Raw genomic sequence first — 26869 nt, forward strand, 5'->3', positions numbered from 1 at the left:
AACACTTGAACACCCCTCCCTCCTTGGAAGACACATTTCAATGAAAATGACAATATAAAATCCTGGTGTGAAGCAGGGTAAAAGTAAAGGAGAACGCGGGAGACGCCGTTCCCTTACTTCCAGAAAATATCTATGGTGTCCCTCCACTTACTAAAAAATTACAATGGACAAAGATTGCACAGGGGACGGTATGATGTCATGCGTCCCCTACTTTCTAATATCCACTTTTACCCCTGGCTTGAGGTAGGTCTATGTTCAAAAAATTAATTTCAAACGGTTCAGCTATTTTTTTGTTATGCAGAAGAATGCTCTTTCTTTGCTCGAGGAGATAAGGTTTACGGAAAATAAACAAATAATAAATAAATAAATAAATAAATAAATGAAATGAACTCTTTGAGTTTAATGTCTCGCGATTATGCCCTTTAGGTTGAGGAAGAAGATGATTAAAACAAATGAATGATGATGGAAGAATTAGTGGAATGAGGTAGTGGAAATAAGCGGGAGTACCCCGAGAAAACCCACAAGCACGATATTGTCCACTCGCAAATAAATATTTGAAAAGTCACCACTCTTCGTTCTTTAAGATACGCATAAAAAATTCTACGTAGCCTACGGTTCAGCTCAAAGTAGGTATCATACAATGCTCGAATATTCATTTCTAATGGTTCAATGGTATTTTTTCTTTTCTTTTTTTTTCAATCTAAGATTATTAAGAAATATCTTATTTCATTGAACAGGTTTTATTAGGTTGATACCTTTCTAATATGACGAAGAAAGGCCAAAAACTTTTGACCATAAGCGATTACGTTATGTATTCAGTCACAATAATTTAAAACATGTTTTCCGTCCATTACATTTAAGATGATATGTATACATCAAATATACTGAACGAAGAAATAAAATTCGTACACAGGATATTGCTAAGTAATCTGATTGTGTAATCAATGTCATCTTTAGACAACGGTTAATTCCATTTCTTTCCCATACAATGAACCATGACCTTCTCGCCGTGAGAAATGTTTTTCTTCTGGTGTTACAAAAGGATGAGCATATTAGATGCCTTCAGGCGTAGGAGGTTCATTTCACACACAAACACAGAGATACACTGACAAACGAGTGGATTCGCTTCAAAGAGAAGGAAATGTTTCTCTTTTCTTCTTTCACTTTTTCTTTCTTTCTTTCTCTCTTTTGTAAAGAATCTTTTGGTTAGGTAGCTAGGTATACGATCTAGACTACAAGACCTCCTATAGTACGATAGAGGGCGCCCCTTTGAGCAGACAACAACCGAATCAACATTGTGCTTTCTTGTGTGGATTGGTCCATCAGTGCGCCAGGAAACTTGGCGAAGGAAAGGCGGGTGACTTTTCATCTCTTCAGGAAGCAGCTCTCGATCACCAGTCTCTTGCGTCAGTGGCGAATTGTTTGAACGTAATAAGACATTTCGCATATTTTGAAGAATAACAGTGTAACAAACAGTGAATTTTCTATTTGCTTCAAATGACTGTTTCATTTTCCCCTCATTTGCGTTAGAACTAGTTTCTTTTGTTTACACATAAAAAAATCAAGTTTATTTGATGTTGGAGCACCGCCATGCGACGGACGGGTGACATATTACTGACGGACATTGTTTTAGTAGTAATGGTGTTGTGTGACGTACTTCAGGGAAAGAGTTTGTTAGTGACAGCTGATAGACATGAAGGTAAGGCTTGATGTGCTCAAAATTCGTGTTCCATTCATTAAAGGATGTTTTCCAAATAGTCTAGTAGGTTGAAAGGATTATTTTTTCTTCGTTCGTTTGTTTACTTGTAAGTTTAGCATTTTTTTTTCTTTCTTTTAATAACTTTAACCACAGCTCAGAGTACATGGCTGCTCCGAGGCGCAAGCACTTACTAGAGAAGTTTAATGAGTGCTCATTAACTATTAGATTTTTGTGTGGAATTAATTTCGAAATTTCACTTTCAAACCATTAAAAAAAGGTCATGTTATGTGGCATTTACCAGTGAATATAATTGATTTTATTACTATATGATGCAATCGTCGTCTTTAGATATTCATAAATAATTAAATATGGATAATTATTTTTATATTTTCTAGTTCCTTTTTATTGGTCAATAATATTCTTAACACATTTGAACTGGATGAACAAAATTTCAATGTGTAATTTGAATTTTGTTTAATACAAAATTTAGATAATCGTGGTAAAAACAAAATCGATCCCGGAGTTAAAAAATCATTACCCAGTTCAATGTATTTCAGTAGCCTTTGTCTTCTTGATGGCCTTTCACACCTCTTGGGGGAATTTCCTTACTTTGAGTACCACTGTTCTATTGGATACGTTAAAAATATATATATAAAGCGAAACGTTGTGATTTATCTAGTAGGTAGCGTAGAAAGAGAACCAAGTAAAAAATAATATTAAATAAATAAATAAAAGTTGAAGTTTATGCCCTTAATGATATTAGAATCTAAATCACATGTGCTTTTGTACTTCTATCGGAAGTCAAATTCGAGTGTTCCGCACCACAGAAGAGAACAATATTATTGAAACATATATTATACAATAGAAGACAGAGATCGAGTTTATTATTGAGCTTTTGTTTTAATTATATCACAGAACACTTATATAGATGAAGCAATATTTAAAAGAGTTATCACTGTACTGAAGCTTCTGTCCAAAATCAATTCCTTACTGTTGTTGAGCTCATTTGTGGCTGTATGGTTAGCAAACGCTCCTTCGGTGCAGGAGACCCCGATTCGATACTCAGTAAGAGATCATGAGTTTCGGATTCCACGTAAACTCTAGGTCCACGTCTCTAATAGTCTCGGTACTCATAGGGACGTTAAACACCAAACAAGCCAACCAAACAATTTACTATTGTTCTACCAACAACATGGCAGTGAAACCAGGACTGAATATTGGCTATTTCTATACTTCCAGTGGCTAGCACGCACGCCTTTGACGTAGCCATAGGTTCGATTCCTGGTAGAAAAGCATTTGAAAACATTCGGTAGCTCTGATTCCTCTTAAACGGTAAATCACATTTAATATAGAATCGGTTCTGCAAATGGATGATAAATTTCAGTAAACTATCAACCAACCAACCACAACAAAGAATTAGCACTTTTGGACGCTGCTGAGAAAAAAAAAAAAAAAAAAGAAATCTTATGGTTAGTCTAATGATAACCTGAACTCCAACTTGCTGTAAAGATTCTTTTTCCTTGAGCTACTAACGCTATTTTAACTTTCTTATGTTTAGATAATAAAGTAATGGCTGAGGAAAGCAAACCGATTTTTATTATAAGACTAATATCGTGTAACAATTTCGCCAACTAAACACTTTGGAATCAGACAAGATAGTGTCGGATGAAGTCAAAGTCTTTAGTTGGCGAAACTGTTACTCGATATTAGTTTTATAATAAAACTTAGTTTTGCTTCCCTTAGTGATTAGTTAATTATCTCGTATAACAGACAAAGCTGGTACAGCGGGGGACACTTCTAAATGGTACACCTTAGCCGTAAATCTCCATATGGCTGTACCATTTAGAAGTGTCCCCCGCTGTACAGTATAATGGAGAATTCTTACGTTTCATGTTCATTCTTCGAACAGAAATAGTCTTATCACAATTATTTTGTAAAACTAATTGACTGCACAACTAAGAATAACCCCCGAGGAAATCAGATTTCGAGATTGGAGTATGTCTGTTCTGCCAACATTACACAGTGAATGAAATAATTTAATATTTCTCAGTCACATCACATTTGATCTTATGCTGGATAAAGAAATAGTAGATTTATTGTTGGAATTTGATGAATGAAGACTCTTCAACCTACAAGACATTTTAAAGATCTATCAAGGGTTTATTATTGTTTTCATTCTGAATATAAAGTTGTTCTTTATCACAATGATGAAAGGTTAGTCCAGTATGTTCAAAATTGTTATAAAAGTACAAATTTGTTCAAATATTCTTCTCTTGTAATAAAAGGCTTGTACTAACAATAGTATGTACCATATTATATTAATACTTGCGCTTGAAATAAAGCCGCGATGGATTAGCGGGGAAAACATTCTATCTACCACTGGGTGCCTCAAATACAATCCTCAGTAGAGACGGGATTTAGTTCTCGTTCCAGTGCGACTCAGGGGTTCACTCTATATCTTTAAAACGGGTGCCGCGGTTGGAAAAACTTAGTCAAAGGCTAGTTATATGCGAGACAAGAATTGATGCTGTCTCATCTCGAAAAGATGTAGTGAAGGTGATGTCTCATCTCGGAAAGGGTATTTATTTCTATTGAAAGAACTCTGTCTCATCTTGACAAGATATCATGAGAGTGATGATTTGCCTCGGAAAGTATATCTATCTGTTTCTATTGAAAGAGCTCTATTTCACATCAAAAAGATGTCATGAAAATGATGTCTTCCTCTAGAAAGTGTATCTATTTCTATTGAAAGAACTCTCATCTCGAATGGATGTCATGAGGGTGATGTCTCTCTTCGAAAAGTTTATCTGTTTTTTATTGAAAGAGCCCTATCTTATCTCGAAAAGATGTAATGAAAATGATGTCTCCCCTCGGAAAGTGTATCTGTTATCTACTGAAAAAGCTCTCTCTCATCTCGACAAGATGTCATGAAAATGATGTCTAGCCGCTGAAAATGTATCTATTTCTACTAGAAAGGCCTGTCTCATCTTTAGTTGTTATGAAGGTGATGTCTCGTGTCGGAAAGTGTATCTGTTTCTATTGAAAGAATTCTGCCTCGTCATGAGTATTCTTTCTCGTTTCATTTTGTAAGCAAGACTAATAGGCGGCCGCAGAGTGGTGCTGCCTATAAATATACTTTGCACAACACTGTAATTGGGTATTAAGCCTGTTGTGTTGTATATTAAATAAATAAATAAATAAAATAAATATCGCTTTTGATACATCAACAGCAAAAGTATCTCCCTCCTGACTGCTGTAACTTTAAGTCGAATTCATTAGACTGCTATTACAAACGCCAGGACAGATGCAACTCAATTTACACCTAACATTTCAACCCGCAGATGACGGTAACCTGTGGCACACTGAAACAAGCTTTAGCTGTGGACTTGATGCACGAAGAATTTTTTCCATTTTGAGATTAATCTCTATTGTTTGGAGCGTGCTGTCCAATGAGTGGATATATCAGTGATATTATAATTTGTTGTGTGCTTAATATATTATTTCATTACGTTCTGCATGTGGAAAGAATGAATGTTATATTATTTTACATGACAATAATTTATGCGAAACAAAATGCGTGAAATGATAGGGGTTAGGAATGATCGTTACAACAACAACAACAACTACTACTACTACTACTACTAATAATAATAATAATAGGATTACAATAACAAAGGACTATTTAAGTTTTCTCTCAGTTGAAGAAGGAAATGATGAGTAGCTGAAGTAATGATCTCTGTTCACACAGATATTAGTATCTGGACTAGTCTTACATGAAAGGTGCGCAACTAGCTAACAATTTTTGTGCAACATCAAGTAAGTGGTTGGTGTAGGCAAGTGGTTACCGCATCATTTTCCTACCAAGGCAGCTTGGGTCAAATTTCCGCAAGTCCGAAATTTTTAACTTTCAATCCATACTCTATGGGAAATGCAAGATCTTCTTCTGTGAAGAAGGAAAGAGATGTTCGAATGACGAGACTGACGGGGAATTGCAGTATGTCCATGAATGTGAACAAAGATTTACAAAGTTATTTCTTTCAGTTGTCCCAGATTTGATGTTTCTTCCCACATGCTGGGACGTATTGTACCACCGTATACAGAGTATTTCACATTTTTTTTTTTTAATAAGCATATAAGCGTCTAATAATACATGACACCATGCGTTATTCCGAAGACGAGGAACCGTGGAGCTCTCGTTCCCTAACACTTCCGACTTCCCGCTGACGCATTCCGTATTCACTGCTGGCAAGGTTTACCTCTTGCCTACTTTGGACTCATCTTTATACCAGAGCATATCTGAAAATTCTATTGAGAGCATGTCTGAGAATTATGTTTTATAGGGAATTCCTTGCGCACACATTGGACATTACTGAAATATATGTTCCTGGATGTCATATGTGTGACTTCCTTTACACTGATAAAATTACTGCCACTCTACGGTTTCTCGTGTTTGAGATAATGCGTATTGTAATGTAGCTTTTTTACACTTTTGGACAGAACTAGCTGTGAAATTCAGTACTTTTCCTTATAGGTTCATTTAAACTCTTGAAATTATCTTGGTGTCAGGAATCACCTCCCAAACATTGTTGATGTTCTTTCGAAATGCCCTGTATATATTGCTTTAAGAACATATTTACAATCTCTTTTCGTTGTGGCTACATTTGACACACTTGCAAGAATAAATCTATGCAGAATTCTTTTTCAATGATGACGACACCCAACACTGGTGGATAAGTGTTTCTATTAGATCCAATTACACAGTGAGTGAGAAGAGAAAAAACAAACGCATTCTTGTATGCGGCAGACGGCGTGTCAGCGAGATAAGAGAATCTATTTAGTCATTAACAGAGCTTTACCAGACCATGTGTTTACAATCGCATGTACACGTGGAACAACTTAGATTTGCAACACGAAAAAAAGTGACATTTTGTTGGGTATCAATCTGATTTGTAGTGATTATATCTGACAGCTTTTCATCATATTGTGTAACGTATTTTAATAGCGTAGCATCTTTAAGCAATCAGGCGTTAACCAACGGAAACCTTCTAGACTTTCTGCTGCTACATGTAATCATTCTTCCCAACTTGGAAAAAGTCTTTTCTCAAATGGTTTATTATTCTGAACTGAGCTAATTTAGTAGTATAATATGATACAGAGGTAGGTATTATTGTTAGTTCTCTTCTCTGGTTTCAAGTGGACATTATCATTGCATTTTCTCCAAATATTTTTGTATTTGATACCATGGGCAACTTCAATCATTGATTTCTGTCTTCCATGCCTATGAACAGGCTTCATCTTTAAGTCTTGTGTACAATGGAAGTTCTCTATCATCTTTTTGTCTTGCATGTGACTTATTATGTTAATCGACTTTTCGTCCTATACACCATGAAGACTTTAATCGTCCTATTTTCCTGCATACCACGAAGATGTTAGTCGACTTTTTGTCTTGCGTATCGTAAAGACCTTATTCGACTATTTGTCTTGCATTTTACGAACGGTCTTGATCGTCTTTCTGCCTTGTCATCATGAAGATCTTAATTGTTTTTTTCTTTTCTTGCATACTATGGATAGCTTTTACCATCTTTTTATCTTACACACCATGAAGACAATCGTCTCCTTGACTAGCACACCATGGTATCGTCTTCTAGTCTTACATTAACATAAACGACCTTAGTCGTCTTTTTGTATTGCATATCATGAAAACTTGAATCGTCTTTTTCTCTTGCACATCACGGGCAGTTTTAATTGTCTTACGCCTTGACTATCATGGACGGTCTTAATCGTGTTCTTCTTGTACACTCTGGAGTCGTCCTTTAGTCTTGCATACCATAAACGATCTTTGTCGTCGGTTTGGTTTGCACACCAAGAAGACTTTAATCTGTCACGGGATGGTCTTAACCATCTTATTGCCTTGTATACCTTGTAGCTTATTGCCTATAATCCACTCTCTATGTTGCATTCACGGACGGTCTTATTTATCCTTTTATCTCTCAGGGAATCTAGGAGATGGGACATATCCGAATCCCCCCTGTAAGTCAGAAACAACTGGCTTATCGTTTCTCGTCTGCTCTTTCTCCAAGGCTCTATTAAGTGTACATAAACATAAGTATATGGCTATAGTAGTTATGTTGTGTTAATAAGGGTAGTTTGGGGGTGGGTTGGAGAATATTCTGCTATTATATCTTCTGGAGGCTGGAGGATTGGATAATTACACATACAAAAGTTTAGAAATCTATAAATTAAAATAAAACATTTTCCGCGCTAGTTACTATTTCGTTTGGCACAAAAAAAGCCTTTAAAAGTTCCTTCTAAATTTGTATGGGCTTCTGCTGGATTTTGTAATTTCATAAACTGACATACGAATAACAAATAAGTATTACGATTTGCGCTTATGATTATGTTTAAAAAAAACCTTTCATAATGTTTTACGTTTTAAAATCTCTATGGTTGACAACTTTTAAGACAGAGAAGGTAGTGTGAACTGAGAGACGTTTATACAAAGCAACAGTAATCCTTTCTTTTGATATCCATGCGCCTTTGCGGCCGTCGCCACTGATGGCTTTCTGCACTCATAAAAACCCGACACAACTTCACACTTGCTCTCGCTGTTTTATCGGTTTGCCCGCTCCGCAGTCTGCAGTTAGGGTAAACGATAAGAAATATTAGTTACGCGCTACACATGTTCTTTTCCAAAGTCTCTATTATTAATATAAATTCGACTTCGCTTCAGTTGATGCAAGTAGCAACTTTGAAGAAATTGTATTTTGTGTTCTGCTTGTGACTGTGTTCTGCTTTTGAATGGTTTTAGATTTTCTTTTTACACATGCGTTGAAAATTGTTTTCCAACGTGACATAGTAGTAAACAGTGGCGTATTTACGATTTTGTTTCGGGAGGGCTTTGCTAACTTTCGGGGGAGGGGCTTTGCCTAAAAATGTGAAAATTCTACAAGATATTTCATGTACTTTACTATAATAGGTAAGATTTCTGGGGAGCTTAAGCCCGAAAGTCCCCTAAATACGCCACTGGTAGTAAATTATGTGAAACTTATGCAAAAAAAAAAAAAAAAAAAAAAAAAACGTAACGATAAATTACCTAGCTAATCCTGGCCACAAACTTTGATTCTACATGCGTCTAGTGTGAATTTGTTCTAGCGTTAGTTTTGTTAGCACGTATAGATGTAGTTACAATTATTAAACTATCTTGGTCTGCACCTCTGAGGTCCAAAGTGTACCTTCCATAATACATTGCTAGTACACAAAAATTAACGTGGAGAAAAGGATTTTGAGTGAATAATTATTTATGAAATATTACCAAAACAAAGACAAAAAACTGGAGTTATCTGTACGATCATTTGAACAAGACTATAGCACGGCCAACAAGAGATAGCCTCTGACGTTTCTTACCACATGCGGTGGGACATTGCAGCCCCTACTTTGATACCAGTGTTACCAACCACGATCACTTTGTCTTATACCATTAATTAAATTGCCACTACAGTTGCACCGAAAAAAACTTTGACACGCGAGTAATGGCAATGTCACTGCGAGCTGTCAGAGACCTTCTCTTACTGGACGCACTAGTCGATAGTGTACTATAAATTCAGGGGCGGATCCAGGACAGACTTCTGGGGGTCGCGGTGGGTTGTAATACTGCTACTTAGAGCTATTTTTAAGAGCTCCAAACTCTGGGATGGGTTCAATTTATATATAAAATAAGAAAGTTTCCTTTTCTGTGGGGGGGAATCGCTCCCCCCAGATCCTCCCCTGTATTTATTTCTTTTTCGAGAGAGAAATTGAAATTGATTGAGTAATATATGATATGTAGAATAACGTTGATTTTTTTGAAATAATACATAAAATAGTTCGAAGTAATTTCGAGAAATCTGCAACTTCTGATCCTTGTCATCAGTAAACTACCCTTATTTGAGATTGAAAAGTGAAAATAACAACTAGCCTGACCCTAAGAAAATACTCTAAATACGAGTGCATAAAAAAAAAAAAAAGATTTGTTTGTCGAGGAAATCAAAATTCCTATTATATATATATATATATATATATATATATATATATATATATATATATATATATATATATATATATATATTCTATTCCTATTATATATTTTATATATATTTAGGGATCAAACATTCGCTGCACTCGCTAACATCTATAGAACTGAATTTGTTTAGCTTATGACAATTTTTTTTGCGTCACACCTGTGCTTGCGAAAAATAAAAAAAGAATGTGATTAGTCTGTGGGTTATTACTACTGTCATCGTGCAGCATATTTCAGAAATACAGTGTAGCCTATTTACATAGTATTTTCATCTGAATCGTATATTAATATCGTTTTCTTAATTAGTTCAGTTTAAATAAAAGTCACGTTTTATATTAAACCAATAAAAATATAATAAATGTATTGAAGACTTATAAAATTACAGGTTACGTCATTTTGTGAATGTCTTTTTTTTAAAAAAAATACTAGTCTTCCTTTATTTCTCTCCGTTGGTAAGACATTTCCGAATGGAATGCCAGCAAGTGTTAACATAAGTAAGGGCCAACAACATTTAAAGCCATCAAATAACTAAAACCATCACATTTTTCACACTGCGGGCGTGAAAAGAGTACATAAATTTCGCACTTATAAAATGACCTCCAGACAATTTATGCTCCAGTTTTCTTTCCCTACTTTATTTTGATCTTTATTCTAACGTGGTTTGCCTTATAAAGTATGGGTGTGGCTCACAACAGTATGCGGTGCTACATTCGTGTACCAAAACGTACATCTAATCAGTTTGTAATATATTCTTTATCTTGTATTTATTTACGTAATTTGTAACACTGTACAGTGACATGACAATTCGTAATCTTATGTTTTGTATATTTCTTAGTAATCCGATTATCTAGCATCTATCGCACAGTCTAATAAATATTAAATTATATTTAAATGAACTATTGTTCAGGAAGAGAGAATACCTAAATTTATGCTCTTTTAATATGCACTCGCTTAATATATTTTTCTCCCATATAGCTAAATTGTTAGAAAAGAGCTTTTCATGCATGGTCTCGAGTTCAATTTCTCGGCCAGAAATTGTGAAGCAAGTGAGGAGTTAAGTGAACTAAGAGGCAGTGGACGACCGTCTAGAAAGCCAAAAATAATGTTTCCGAAATTCGAACCTATAATGACCAGAAATAACTCAGTTGAACATGCATCGTCTGCCCTGTAATAATCCTTTGTGAACACTATTTTCAGGTAGTTTATTCTCATTTGATAAGGGTTTATATTAAAAATTAGTCGTATACCTTTCAACATGTTGTACAACATCTCTTTCAATATATATCTCGCCTTATTGCATAGGGTTGAGTTGATTTTGAGTTTAACGTTCCCTTCAGAAGCGAGGCTATATGAAACGGGACCTACTGATTAACGTGGAATTTGCACCACTTGAGCTCCCGCCGGGAATCGAACCCGGGCCTCCTACGCAAAGGGCGCGAACGCTAACTGCTTAGCCACAAAGGAGCTCTTGCCTTGTTGCAACTCTTTTATTTAGTTGGAAGAGGCTTTTCCTACCTTAAGACTTTCGTCCATACATGATGAAATTAGAGAAAGCTGCAATTGTTGTTTCTAAGTAGTTGCGTCTCTATTAACTACTTAAATTTATGGACAAAATGCGCTTTGCATGGTATTTGGAATTAAATTTCGATTTCCAATGTTATTTTTGATCTTTCCGATCCGCCACTCGTTCATTTTGAAAGAGGTCCGTTAACTTGGAGTTCGTCAGAAACCGATTCAAACATAACTTATACCAAAATTTTGTGCACATTTTGTGCAGTTTTGTGCACCACATCTCGGGTTTTGTGCACCTTAAGAAACCTAAAATTTTTCAACGGTATGCCAGGCCTGAGTTCGTCCTACCGGAAAATCAGAAAAACATATATAAATTAATAGACCGAGTTTTGTGCAGTTTTGTGCACCACTTCCCGAGTTTTGTGCACCTCAAATAACAAAGATATAGCCCCTTGAAAATATTGAGTATGCCAGGAACTGGAGTTCGCCTAACACCGATTTCGGTAAAAGTTACATCAATCGTTAGCATTTATTTTGTGCAATTTTGTGCACCACTTCCCGAGTTTTGTGCACCTCAAATAACAGAGATATAGCTCCTTAAAAATAGTGCGTAAGCCAGGCCTGGAGTTCGTCTAACACCGATTCCGGGAAAAGTTACATCAATCGTTAGCATTTATTTTGTGCAATTTTGTGCACCACCTCCCGAGTTTTGTGCACCTCAAACAACAGAAATATAGATCCTTAAAAATAGTGCGTATGCCAGGTTTGGAGTTCGGATAACACCGATCCCGGCAAAAGTTACATCAATCGTTAGTATTTAATTTGTGCAATTTTGTGCACCACTTCCCGAGTTTTGTGCACCTCAAATGCTAGAGATATAGCTCCTTAAAAATAGTGCGGATGCCAGGCCTGGAGTTCGCCTAACACCGATTCCAGCAAAAGTAACATCAATCGTTAGCATTTATTTTGTGCAATTTTGTGCACCACTTCCCGAGTTTTGTGCACCTCAAATAACAGATATAGCTCCTTAAAACTAATGCATTTGCCAGCTGTGGAGTTCCGATAACATCGATTTCGGCAAAAGTTACATCAATCGTTAGCATTTATTTTGAGCAATTTTGTGCACCACTTCCCGAGTTTTGTGCACTTCAAATAACAGATATATAACCACTTGAAAATAAAGCGTATGCCAGGCGCTGGAATTTGCATACCACCGACACCGGACAAAGTAATATCATTCCTTAGCATTTAGTACGTGCAATTTTCGGAAGGATCAACCAAGTTTAATACACATTAGGTAACTGAGATATAACCACTTGAAAATAGTGCACCATGTCCCGAGTTTCGTGCACCTCAGATAACCGAAATATAACCACTTGAAAATAGTGCGTATACCAATATCTCAAGTGCGTACAGCGCCAACCAAATCTCTTAGTAGGCCTGTGTCAAATGTTAGTGCTCCTTCTGTAGAGTTTTGTGCACAATGTCCAGAGTTTTGTGCACTTCTGATACCCGAAATGTAACCACTTGAAAATAGTGCGTATTCCAATAGCCCAATTGCGTACAGCGCGAACGAAATCTTTTACTATGTCAGAAGTTAGAACTCCTTCAGTAGAGTTTGTGCACCATGTCCCGAGTTTTGTGCACCTAAGATCTCGAAATATAACCACTTGAATATAGTGCGTATACCAATTGAACAAGTGCGTACAGCGCCGACCAAATCTTTTACTATGTCAAATGTTAGTACTCCTTGTGTAGAATTTTGTGCGCCATGCCCCGAGTTTTGTGCAATTCAAATCCCCGATATATAACCACTTGAAAATAGTGCGTATACCAATATCCCAAGTGGGTATAACGCAGACCAAACTTTTTAGTATGTCAAATGTTAGTACATTTTCTGTAAAGTTTTGTACACCATGCTCTGTATTTTGTGCATCTGTGATACCTGAAATATGACTAATTGATAATAGTGCGTATACAGATAGAACAAGTGCGTAGAGCCCCCCTTCCAAAATATCTTAGTATGCCTAATGATAGTACTGCTTCGGGATTGTTGTGTGCACCATGTTCCGAGTTGTGTGCACCACGTCCCATGTGCAACTCAGATACTCGAAATATAACCACTTGAAAATAGTACGTATCGCAATAGCCCAAGTGCGTACAGTGGTGACCAAAGCTAGTTTTACGACAAATTTTAATATTCATCGTGTAAAGTTTTCTGCTCCCTATACCAAGTTTTGTGCACGTCTGATAACTGAAATATATCTACTAGAAAATAGTGCGTATCCCCACCAGAAAAGTTAGTACAATACCGGGCAAAGCAATTTTTGTCAAATATTAGTACTTAATTTGCACAGTTTTGTGTACCATGCCCCCAGTTTTGTGCACCGCAGATAACTGCGATATAATTACTTTGAAATACCCGTGTCTGTACAACGCCAGCGAAAGCAATTCGCGTGTCAGATATTAGTAGTCATTTTGTGAATTTTTGTACATCATGTCCCGAGTTTAGTGGATCTGAGATAACAGACATATACCCAAAGGGAAAAGTGTATATTTGTTTACTCTGTGCGTAAAATTTCGACCAAGGTAATTGTTATATTAAACAACTTAATACTAATTTTATTGAGTTCATGTGATCACCCCACTTAGTGGAAAATAGTTTGTATGTGAATTGACCCAGGGTATCCAATGCGGACCAAAGCAATATTTACGCTAAATGTTAGTAGTGAATTTGTGGAATTTTGTGCATCAAGTCGCGAGTTTTGTGGACCTCAGATAACAGAAATATAAATCCTCGAATTTAAATAAAGTCCCTGTTCATTCATTTAAATAAAGTGCATTCATTTCTTCTTTAGTCAGAAATTAATTAAAATAATTAATATCAGTGTAAGTTTGTCAATGCAATCCACTTGATAAAATAAGGATTCTTTCTCTAATTCCTAAAAAACTATTGAGAACTAACAGAAATTTAATATTTTCTTCTTAAATAAACTCAGTGCAACAATACTTCAAATTCTCATTTCAGAGCCAAATGTTAGAAATAAACCCGACAACAGTGAAAAGTTTTGAAGCTAGTCTAAAGCGGTCCATTTAGTTGTAGTACATCTTCAAATTCGAAATTTAACTAGCTCAAAATTGTGTCCAATTTTATCCAAGCAAGAAAAATATTTGTACCATTAAATTAATGAGGGAGGGCAATTCAAAATTTTGCCGCTTCGATCCAAATTCGTTATATAACTAGCTCAGAATTTTACCCAATTTTTGTCCACTTCTGTCCAACCAAAAATATTGTACCATTAGAATAAGCGAGGGAGGCTTATGTCAAAATTTGACAACTTTGATCACATGTAATGCTACATCTTCAAATTCGAATTTTAACTAGCTTAGACTTTTTTGATTTTTGTCCCATTTTGCCCAATCACAAAAACAATTGAACCATGCAAATAAACTAGCGAGTGTCATTTCAATATCTGACCACTTTGATCATCTGTAGTGCGACATCTGCAAATTCGAATTTTAACTAGCTTAGAATTTTGCTCGTTTCTGAATTGTGGGCAGTTTCAATTTTTTGCCACTTCAATCGCCTGTAGGGCGATATCTTCAAATTCGAATTTTAATTACCTCATAATTTTGTCCGATTTTTTACATTTTTGTGCCATCAAGAAAAATTTTGTTCTATCTAAATAAACGAGGGAGGACTATTTGAAATTTTGGCCACATCGATCACTTGTAGTTTGGCATCTTCAAATTTGAATTTTTACATGCTTATAATTTTTGTCCAATTTTTGTACAATTTTGTACCATTGAAATAAACCAGGGACGTCATTTCAAAATTTGGCACTTCGATCACCTGTAGTGAGACATCTTCATATTAGAATTTTAACTAGGTTCGTGGCACAAAAATCTACAAAATGTGAGAAGATACTAAGCTAGTTAACATTCGAATTAAAGATGTCACACTGCTGGTGACCAAAATGGAAACAATTTTGAAATGGTTCTCCTTTCTAATTTGAGTGGTACATTTTTTCTTGATTGGACAAAAATTGGCTACAAATGTACAATGTTCTGAGGTAGTTAAAATTCAAATTTGAAGATGTCGCACTATAGGTGATCGAAGTAGCCAAATTTGAAAGTGACCCTCCCTCGTTTATTTTAAGGGTAGAAAATGTTTTCTTGAGTGGACAAAAATGGATAAAAATTAGACTAAATTCTGAGCTAGTTCAAATTCGAATTTGAAGATGTCGCACTATAGGTGATCAAAGTGACCAAATTTGAAAGTTGCCTTTCCTCGTTTATTTTAATGGTACAAACTGTTTTCTTGAGTGGACAAAAATTGGACAAAATTCTAAGCTAGTTAAGTTTCAAATTTGAAGATGTTGCACTACAACTAAATGGGCCCAGTCTAAAGCAGAGACAAAAATAAAACCTGAACAAATGCCTGAATCGCAGTTCCATTTTTAAGTGGATAATAATAAATATAACAATCTTATTGAAAGGCTGTTTATGGGATTCAAGCATCTCTTAGAATAATTTAGTTATAGGAATGTCAGTACAACATACAGGTCTTATTCTTTTGGAAAGAAATTACCATTCAAGTTGAAAAATCTTGCAACTATATCAAAACGAAAACCACAAAACCGAATAAACTATAAAGAAAAGATTTAGTTAAAATGTACTTAAATATTAAATAACACGGACAAATCAAATAATTAGTAGGGAACACTTGTACTCGGCACAGAGAAAAGAATGTACAGAGTGGTCCGGAAGTGGGCGTACAACCCCTTTAGTTTCAACAGTATAGTGTGGTAGCCTTGAAGCCTGAAGAGTCATAAACATCGGTATTATCACCATCCATGTCGTAACACGGCTGCATTCTGCGCCAAGTTCTCGCAGATGTTTTGCGGAGATACTCCGGAGTCGCAAGGGTGAAGACATGTTCCACAGCTGATCGTAATTTCTGCGTTATGTCGAGTGTTTCTTACTTGTTCTTTATGAAACCCCAAAGAGCATTGTCTGGAGTAGTCAGATTGGGACTTATTGGATGCCAGGCAAAGGGAGCTGGAGAAGATGCACAACCTCTTCCACTCCAGTGGCCAGGAAACGTCTGATTCAGGTAATTGCACACTTGAATCGCGAAGTGCACTGGTGTTCCATTCTGCTGTAACATCTTACTGTGACAAGCAATGTTACCAGACAATGCCAAGCAATGTTACCAAACAAATGTGGGTAAAACTTAAAACCGTCAGAAAACACCAATTAGCGGTACGCCACTTCCGGACCGCGCTAAGTATTTAAAAATAATCAAGAATAGTTTCCTTAAAATATTTAAGGTAATAAGCGAAGTGATAAGCTATATATCTATTCTTCGTAATTACACACACACAATTTTCACTGTGTTATATTTCACTTAAGAAACAATATATTGAAATTTGGCGTAACACTCACTGTGCACCTGTCTCAAGTTGCCTCTCCCCCCTTGACTTATAAATTTCGACTCGAAATCAAAATCAATCGTTTGTTTTGCGTGCGGGAGGGGGGAGGAAACTTCACAAAAGTTAAAAAGAGGACTACAAAACTGGAATAACGGCACAAAATTGTAAGGAAAGATGTTTGGTATAACAATCAAGTAAGTCATTTTAACAAAAACTTGGTAATAGAATTCAGAGCTCATTCGTGGATAAGCGGTTAGAGTGCGCGCCTTTGGAGCGGGAGACCCGGGTTCGATTCACATAGGGAGCTCATGTGGTTTGGATTTCACGTTAAATCAGTAGGTCCACTCTCATATAGCCTTCCTGCAGAAAGGCACGCTAAACTTAAATTCAACTCAACACAACTTGATAATAGATTTCAAAAACCCATATCTCTCTTACCTGAGCTACACAATAAACGGGAGGTAGTGCACAAAAATGCTACATTGAAACAAAAATTACCGTCGTCGGCATTAAACGCACTGGAGCAATTCACATACGCACTATTTTCAAGCGGTTATAGGTTGGTTATCTGAGTTGCACAAAACTCGGGACATGGTGCACAAAACTCTACAGAAGGAGTACTAACATCTGACATAGTAAAAGATTTCGTTGGCGCTCTACGCACTTGGGCTATTGGTATACACACTCATTTCAAGCGGTTATATTTCGGGTATCAGAAGTGAACAAAACTCGGGACATTGTGCACAATACTCTACAGAAGGAGCACTAACATTTGGCATACTAAGAGTTTTGGTCGGCGCTGTATGCACTTGAGATATTGGCACACGCACTATTTTCAAGTGGTTATATTTCAAGTATCTGAGTTGCACAAATCTCGGGACATGGTGCAGAAAACTCTACAGAAGGAGTACTAACATTTGACATAGTAAAAGATTTGGTCGGCGCTGTAGCACTTGTTTCATTGGTATACGCACTATATTCAAGTTGTTATATTTCGTATATCTGAGTTGCACAAAACTCGGGACGTGGTGCACAAAACTCTACAGAAGGAGTACTAACATTTGACATAGTAAAAGATTTGTTGACAATGTACACACTTGGACTATTGGTATACGCACTATTTTCAAGTGGTAACATTTCGGGTATCAGAGGTGCACAAAACGCGGGACATGGCGCACAAAACTCTACAAGAGTACTAACATTTGACATAGTAAAATATTTTTTGGCGCTGTACGCACTTAAGCTATTGGTATACGCACTATTTTCAAGTGGTTACATTTCGGTTATCTTAAGTGCAGAAAACTCGGGACATGGTTCACAAAACTCTACAGAAGGAGTTTTAACATTTCACATAGTAAAAAATTTACTTGGCGCTGTACGCACTTGGGCTGTTGGTATACGCACTATTTTCAAGTTATTATATTTCGGGTATCTGAGTTGCACAACACTCGGGACATTGTGCCAGGGCCAGCTTTAGGTGGTGCGGGGCCCCGGATTTACAACTAACTTGAACCAAGGCCTGAAGAAATAATATATATATATATATATATATATATATATATATATATATATAATATTGCACTCTCTACTGGTCTAGTAGTTATAACCATTTCCCTTTATAACGTTTTTCCATCTGCAAAATTATCTGGTGAAAACACTCACCCTGTTCATTGCTTATAGCAGCTAATTTTTCAGAGAAATAATTCAAATGGAAATGCAGACAGTGAATGAATTTTAAAATACATTTCACCCTTGTGCCTCGCAATTTTTCAAGAAGATTCTGTACCTGTATTTCATAGTTTTCTTCTCTTACAAATAAACCTATCGATTCGAAATATAGTTTTTTGACCAAACTAGATAAGTGTGGAATATCAAGAAACAAGCGTAAACAGAATTTAAAATGCTTCCGTCCATAAAGACAGCCGTAATGGCCAAAAACCTGATTGATCTGAATAAGCTATAACAATGTGTTTCAAGTTTGAAAATTTAATTTTATTTGTAAAACGGGTAAAAGGATGAAAAAAAAAAAAACATTAACCGACACTGGGAGGATATAGACATCTATTTCAGGGTATGCTTATCATGGCCGCCATCTTGTATCTTGCTCGACTTTTTAAAATAGGATGGGGGTCATGTAATATATCAGATTGGGTTAGAATTTTACGAGAAATACAATGGTGAAGTCAATGTTTCCGTAAGTTTATATTTGTAAGACATATCGAAATGCACATTGAAATGAATTCGTTGGTTCCAAGATTTCTTAACAGCTGTATCTTTTTGAAAAGAAATCAAGTCAGGAAAACCTAATGTACGCTAGTGAGAACATCGTATGTAGCTACTTATGAAAGGTATAATCAGCTTGAAATCGTTATCGACTGCAGACAAAATGAAATGGTGATGAGACGATCACAAACCTTAAGGAACTGATGGAAGATGGATGACATATTTTCCATTGGATTATTCGAGTTAGAAGACAAACCTTCATAAGCAGCTACCTATTCAGTATGCACTAGTATATATTCGGTTTTTCTGACTTGATTTAAAAAAATGTACATCCACGGGATTTTTCGCAGGAGAGGGCAAAGTTTGTCCACTGGTTTTGTATCTTTAATATATAGCTACAATAAGAGAAAGGATATGCAAAGAAGTCGCAAGGAAGATTTATTTAATACCATCTCGGTATTGAGCATAGTATCGGTATGAAGTCAGAGTAATACCCTGCGAACTTTCCTAGTTAGGGGATGTTCAAAATAAAAGAGGGTGTGCAACCAGAATAATGATATACATTTTTACACAAACTCAAAGAAAACAATATTTTTACGCCCAGGGATGTGTGTAAGGAAATTTGGAGGAGTATTAGGGGTGTTGTGGGTCTGCAGAATACTCCCTGGACATACTTTTTTTCTTTTTCTTTAAAATTTTTTTTTTAAATTTATTTATTTTATTTATTTATTTATACAAGTAACAATACAGACACAGTGGACACACACACTGCACACACAAATAGTATATCTATTTTTAGGCCGGAAATTCTCCGGTACTCCAGAGACTTATTATCAGGCCTATACAAAAAACTTAGTTTACATACCAGCCTATATGGCCGGATGGCCTCCTATATTCCACGAGGACAAAAAAAAAAAAAAAAAAAAAACACTAAAACACATACTATGAAATACATAAAGACAGACAGACACATACATATATATATTGGTGGCAACACTTCTAATACACACACCACAACTATAAAATTATTTTATTTTTTTCTTTTACATTTATTAGCACTACGACTGGTAACCTCCGGAAATCCTTGAGGTTAAGTTCCAGTCCTTGGCAGGGTTTCTTTAATATTAATCAGTATTATATTATAAATCATTTTTATAGCTGTTACTTTTTTTTACTACAATTTTAATTAACTATCATTTAATTTATTATTAATTTTGCATTATCTTTCAACAAGAAGACACATACATAATACAACCTAATGACATAATATGATTATGATAGACGGCTCTTCACAGAAGCTTTCGCTTGTGAGTGAGAAACCATCTTCATAAAGTATATATAAGTGAAATTTTATCATTTGTTCCTCTTTTTCCTCTTTTTCTTCCTTCTCTCCTCCATTTTTTCTTTTCCCTTCCCCTTCTCTATTTTTCCTTTCTTTTAAAAAAAAATAAAAAAGTAAACCCCCCAGTAGTTGTAGATAAGCATATTTCAAGTGACTTTAGTTGATTATTTACTAATTTAATACGTTAATTTAATACGTTAACGCTCTTAAGTCATCATTCTTTATTTCCTTTAACCAATTAGTTATTAGTGTTTTTAATCTATGCATTTTTCCTTCTTCCCTAATTTCTTTTGGAGTATTATTATAAAGTTTCGGAGCCAAATAATATGTTTGATTTTGTGATATACCCTTATTTACTTTTATAGTTTCAAGATCTTTTTGAGTTACTTTTCTTGTTCCATACCCATGAGAAATTTTATTCCATTCATTTTCATGCTTTTTTACATAGAGTAGGACTGCTTTTATATATAATTTTTCAACAGTTAAGACTGAAAATTCTCTATACAGGTTTTCTAGACTGTCTTCTTTGTTTTTATTTAAACATATTCTTTTATTTAAACATACTGTAATCTTAGAGTTGTAAACGTAAAAAAAAAAAAAAAAAAAAAAAAAAAAAACCGTACGTAACGAAGTTGTAAACGTAAAAAAATTAAAGAGATTACTCCAGCATTAAATTCAGAAAATATTTGCTTATGCCCGGAAACTTAATAGAAACTATTCATTTATTTGTTAGGGAGAGGCCATACCCTCCCTTGTGCAGTCCATGGATGTACACTCATGTCCAAAATGATTGTCGCATATCTATAACTGTCTTCTTGTAAGAGTATAATTTGATAATGATTTTGCAAGGTACTTTTAATACTGATACTATATGTATAATCGGGAAATGTATATTTGTGGTAAATTTCATAGGAAAAGAGCGTTCACCTCTAGTGCTTGGGGTCCCGGGTTCGATCCCAGCCCCCGCCAAGTGAACTTTGTGGTGGACAAACACCGTGTGCGTGGGTTTCCTCGGGGTTCTCCCGTTTCCTCCCACTTGCTTCATTCCACCATTTCATTCATTACTCATCATCACCGTCTCCTTTAGCCTAACCGGCATAACCATGGGACGTAAAACTCAAAGATTTCATTTCATTTCATTCATAGGAAAAGAATTACAAATACAAAAATTAGAATGAGTAAAACAAAATGTTGCTAAATGTACAAGAAAGTTTTATTGTTCTTATTTACTGCTCTCTTGACATGAAATTTGCCACATACATGTCTTTGCCGATTATGCACATACTCATTATAAGAAATACCGGGCGAATTCGTTATTAAATTACATTTCTATGACAACATATTTATAGACATGGGACAATAATTTTGGATCTGTATTTCAACATGTTGTGTTGTACTTGACAACCGAGAGTAGCAGAGCCACTTGGCCGGGGGCTCCGCAAGCATTTGCGGTCCCGCGAGCAAAAATGACATGTATTAGGAGCAAACATTAGTCATGGGATTTATATCACACTTATTTGCTGTTAAAACATCACTGAAGATTAGATTAGACTGGACAGTAGAGTAGACGGCATTAGCGCGGGGCCCGATTGGGAGAAATCGGTCCAATCGGCTTAAGGCCGGCCCTGCATTGTGCACAAAACTCTGCAGAAGGAGCACTAACATTTGACACACTAAAAGATTTTGTTGGCGCCGTATGCGCTTGGGATATTGGTATACGCACTATTTTCAAGTGGTTATATCCCAGTTACCTAATGTGTATTAAACTAGGTTGATCGTTCAGGAAATTGCACGTACTGCATGCTAACGAATGATATGACTTTGACCGGTGTCGGTGGTATGCAAATCCCAGTGTCTGGCATAAGCACTATTGTCAAATGATTATATATCTGTTATTTGAAGTGCACAAAACTCGGGAGGTGGTGCACAAAATTGTACAAAATAAATGCTAACGATTGATGTAACTTTTGCCGGAATCGGTGTTAGACGAACTCCAGGCCTGGCATACGCACTATTTTTAAGGAGCTATATCTCTGTTATTTGAGGTGCACAAAACTCGGGAGATGGTGCACAAAATTGCACAAAATTGCACAAAATAAATGCTAACGATTGATGTAACTTTTGCCGAAATCGGTGTTAGGCGAACTCCAGTTCTTGGCATACTCAATATTTTCAAGAGGCTATATCTTTGTTATTTGAGGTGCACAAAACTCGGGAAGTGGTGCACAAAACTGCACAAAACTCGGTCTATTAATTTATATATGTTTTTCTGATTTTCCGGAAGGACGAACTCAAGCCTGGCATACCGTTGAAAAATTTAAATATGAAAAATTTTAGGTTCCTTAAAGTGCACAAAACTCGAGATGTGGTGCACAAAATTTTGATATAAGTTTTGTTTGAATCGGTTGCTGACGAACTCCAAGTTAACGAACCTTTTTGAAAGTCATATTCAAGACGCCTTCTTCAATCTTTGTACTTTGCCATGTTCTATTTACAAAAGTAAAATGATACTACTTTGGGTTACCAAATACTAAAACTGGCATATGCCTTATGGTTGGAGTGTTAGTGTTTATTGGGTTAAGCTCATCGAATACTATCTTTGAGGCCATTATTTTAGAGCATGTGTTGGATGCGTTGAGTTAAGCCTTCCTTTAAAAAAGACTGTGTCCCCAAAGTCAATTTCTCACTGACAACAGAGTTTTGTTACAGATCCGGACTTTCCGTCTTTGGTTTGACAACGTTATTATTTATTGTTACTTTCATTTCTTTCGCGACATAACCTCACAGCTTCAACTTACTTTACATAATCGTGTTCAGTAATGAAACAAGACACGTTTCCTATTTTCCGACGAGAAAACTCAGTGCGAATAATTTTACTTACCTTATAGATTCAGTCGGATTTGTACCTTGTCGGTACTTAGGAGCGGATTAAGTGCGGAGCCAATGAAGCCCAGGCTCAAAAATCCCTCTCTTTAATACTAAAATATAGCAATCATCTTGTAGGCTTCAGACCCATGCTATTTTTTCTCGCTCGCGGTAACGCTGGAGTTAAGTCTTCTTCCACCAGCGTCTTCACGATACTTATTTTGTGAGGGAGTGAGCTATTTTGGGCCTCTTTACAAACCAAATTATTAGATTGTGGTGACAATTCCTTTGAAATAGTATACCTCTGTCATTTCAATGTCGTTTAATGACACAACAGAATCCTTTGCAAAGCAAAAATGTAAGAAGAAAACTTTTCTAATAATGTAGCGTTGTACAGCTTTACCTATTTGTATATGATTTTTCTCCTTTTACTCTATTAGTGTTTTTACAGGGACTGTTGACCATTTGGCTTGTATTTGGCATTTGTGTGTTACCCTGCAGTATATGAACATTTAACTGCTAATAGTGAATGTAATTAAATTAATTTTTGTGAACTTGGAGCACATTAAAATTTTACAGCATAGTTCCTGGTGTTTCGATAAGCCTGCAAAGCAAGGAAAATGTATGCGCTGGAATTATTCGTAAGATAGGGCCCCCTTGAAATAGTCGGCTCCAGAGCCCCAAAAGCCTTAATCCGCCCCTGTCAGTACTTTTAACCCTCCTGTAGATGCGCTAGTTTGGGTTTGCTCTTTGAACGTTGCTTAACATAAGCACCGCATATCCGTAACCTAAAGTACTATTATCTCTGATCTTCCAATTTAGTGCTTGTTCTTTCCCAAGACATTTGAGATATTTGTCGTGTTGTTTTCGCTTCCGTTTTGTATTTAAAGATTGTAGATTACTGCGATTCAAATTATACTATGGTTCTATTGCTTATGCGTCTGCTAGCCCACCTCTGATGAAGCAACTGGACACTTTTATCATGTTTGCACCTGGCTTCGTAGATACTGATGCTCTATTCTCCTGCTAGCCTGTATGTTGAAACCCATCAAACAACTATTAGCCCTACAGCTGAGAGAGGCTTCTTCAAACCTATGATTTTGATGCATGATATATTACTGATCATCCCTTCATCTTTTTCCTTCGTAAAATAAACGAGAAAGATAAGTAAGTTAGAAATGCAATAGGAAGTCAAACAAAAGGGGAAACGAATACACCATCAAATGAACAAGAAAATGTCAAAGAAAGAGAAACGGAAATGAATAGAGAACAAGAATTTTAGGAAACAAAAAATGGATCGAAAAATTGCGATCTTGACCAGTAGTTAGTTTTTGGATCAGGGGACACAAAACTTTTGAACGGCCCCTAAGCCGAGTTTTCGTATTTTCTACGGAATAAGCACATCATACTAAGTTAAGTAGTAGTTTGAGTTTGCCTATACTATATGTAGTCCTCTAGATATAAGGCCTACAAGAAAATTGGATCTTTTGATCCAATAAAAACACTAAAAATTTTAGTAATGATAAAAAATGGATCAAAAGATTGCGAACTTGGCCAAGAGTTTTAGGAATGATCCAAAAAATGGATCAAAAGATTGCGACCTTGGCTAATAATTAGTTTTTCGACCAGGGAACACAACATTTTTGAACGGGTCTTTTTTTTTTTTTTTAACGGAATAAGCACATCATACTAGTTCGGGTTTGGCTACTATATGTAGTTCTCCAGATACAAGCTCTACAAGAATTTTTTGCCTGAAATATATTGGATCTTTTGATACAAAAATAGAAGTATGGTATAGGATAGGCTTTACCAAGAAGTAAGAGAATGACGACTGCAGATTATTAAAGAGAGGAACAAGACTAAAAATAAAAACGTTAACTTAATGTTCAATGATTATATCTTCAGTCTAAAGAAAATGAGTGATAAATGCAAGGGTAAGATAATGAATGATTTGGTAGAATGATGATAGTAAGAACCTGGAAGATACACTCACAGAATGTTTATACTACGTACTCGGATGATCGGAGATTCGAACCATATATGTACTTTGTGCACCAAAGGTAACTGTCGAATAGCCCCCTGCTAAAGAGACAAACAGAGAGAGAAAAAGAACAGTAGAGAAAGGAAATGAAAATTATGTCAGATTATGTTACATTTTCTCGAAAATGCTTAGATACAGAATATGAAAAAGAGAAATTAAAAAGTAGAAAAATCTGAGAAATTATCGTTGCCAGCGCTAATAAAGCTACCTAAAATCTCGAAGTTTGAAAATACGTCTCAAATAGCCTTACATGAAGCTACACAGTAATTCAGAAGCGCCTTACACACAAAACATACTGCCATCTTAACCTTCCTTCGTTACTATTACCTTTTGTGGAATATAATAGGCTGAAACATAATTATAATGTAGCAACAGTGTGTCCAGAATTGTCATTATGCACAAGTATACTATGCCCAGAGGCAGGGGTAAAAGTGGGTCTGAAAAGGTAGGGGGAATGTAGGTTGCGGCATGACGTCACGCCGTCCCCCTGCCTATCTTTGCCCATTGTAAATTTTTTAGGAACTGGGGGGACGCCGTACATATTTTTTGGAGGTGAGAGGACGCCGTCCCCCCGCACTTTTACCCGTGCCCAGAGGGGGATCTGCAGGAAGTCAGTAAGATACTAATACCTGTATACAACAATTAGTACATCAAGTGATTTTTTCCCCTTACTTTGGAGCATTAAAACTTGAATTTTTTCCATTGTGACTTCCCTCATGAGCTGCTCTGATTTTACGGTACCTTTCTCGAATAGAACAGCTTTAGAATATTTACTTTGTACTGTACTTGTCCTTTAGCATGTAGAATGAGTAAAACATTTCTATGATGAATCAGGATCCATTAAACTGGCTACAATTTTATTAAAGATTGAATTCATAAAATGGAATAATCCAACCGTAATTGCTTGAAAGAAATAATTATGTATTTCTTGAGGGAGAAAAAATCTTTGAAATTGTATTCGTGATCGCTTGATGGTTCTGGAACGTCAACTGGCTTTCTTCTTTCTTTCTTTTCTTTTTTCTTTTATCTTTTTTTGTAAGCAGCATCTGGACCCATATCTGGAGAAGAAGAGAATCTGTTGCATTCTCAGTGAACTGGCTGAAGCGAGGTGATACGGAAAATGTTAGCTATTATGGTTTAGTGATTTAATAAAAGTTTGTGGTATTAAAGTTTGAATAAAATAGTTTTCTTTTAAAAAAATATTCTTTAAACAAAATGTTCCAATGAATGAATAAGTATTAAATAATGATTAATTGTTGAATATGGAATAATCATTCAAAAATTCGAGTAATGATATTTAGAACAACGCTTATTCGAATAAAAAGAGCACAGACATACGATTAGTGAAATTTTGAAAGGCAAGGTAACAGCATTAAGGAAAAGAAACATTCAGTATATTCAAACGTGAAAAAAATATAGTTCTTTTTGAATTGTGTATCAAAATATGTAGAAAAGGAATGAAAACATAAAATGGTACAGTATTTTTGATTTTTCATGTAAATGTTATCACCTGTAGCCTAAAGAAAGGACAATTAATTAAGGAGAATGGTTGTTGAAGGATATGGCCCGACATGAGAGGAAATAGAAAAAAAACAAACCTCAATGTTGCTCATCTAAAACTCACAGGTTCTAGAATCGAAGTAGGACCTCTTGTACCAAGAGTGGTGTAGCACTATTATTATAATCATTTTAGGTG

General features: G+C 35.8%; 1 protein-coding gene across 2 annotated transcripts in view; it reads left to right on the forward strand.

The window, feature by feature from the left end:
* Positions 1–1130: 1130 nt before the first annotated feature.
* LOC145666602 (A disintegrin and metalloproteinase with thrombospondin motifs 7-like) overlaps positions 1131–26869 on the forward strand; it is a 347276-nt gene continuing 321537 nt past the window's right edge. The window contains exon 1 of one of the 2 annotated variants that reach the window (XM_081734010.1): positions 1131–1699. In XM_081734010.1, the coding sequence (XP_081590136.1) occupies positions 1591–1699 (109 nt within the window). In that variant the 5' untranslated portion in view covers positions 1131–1590. The remainder of the gene's footprint in view (positions 1700–26869) is intronic. The other variant, XM_081734009.1, reaches the window with a different exon arrangement.

The sequence above is a fragment of the Thermobia domestica genome, chromosome 12 (genome assembly GCF_964235325.1).
Source record: "Thermobia domestica chromosome 12, izTheDome1.hap1.1, whole genome shotgun sequence".
Classification (NCBI taxonomy): domain Eukaryota; kingdom Metazoa; phylum Arthropoda; class Insecta; order Zygentoma; family Lepismatidae; genus Thermobia; species Thermobia domestica.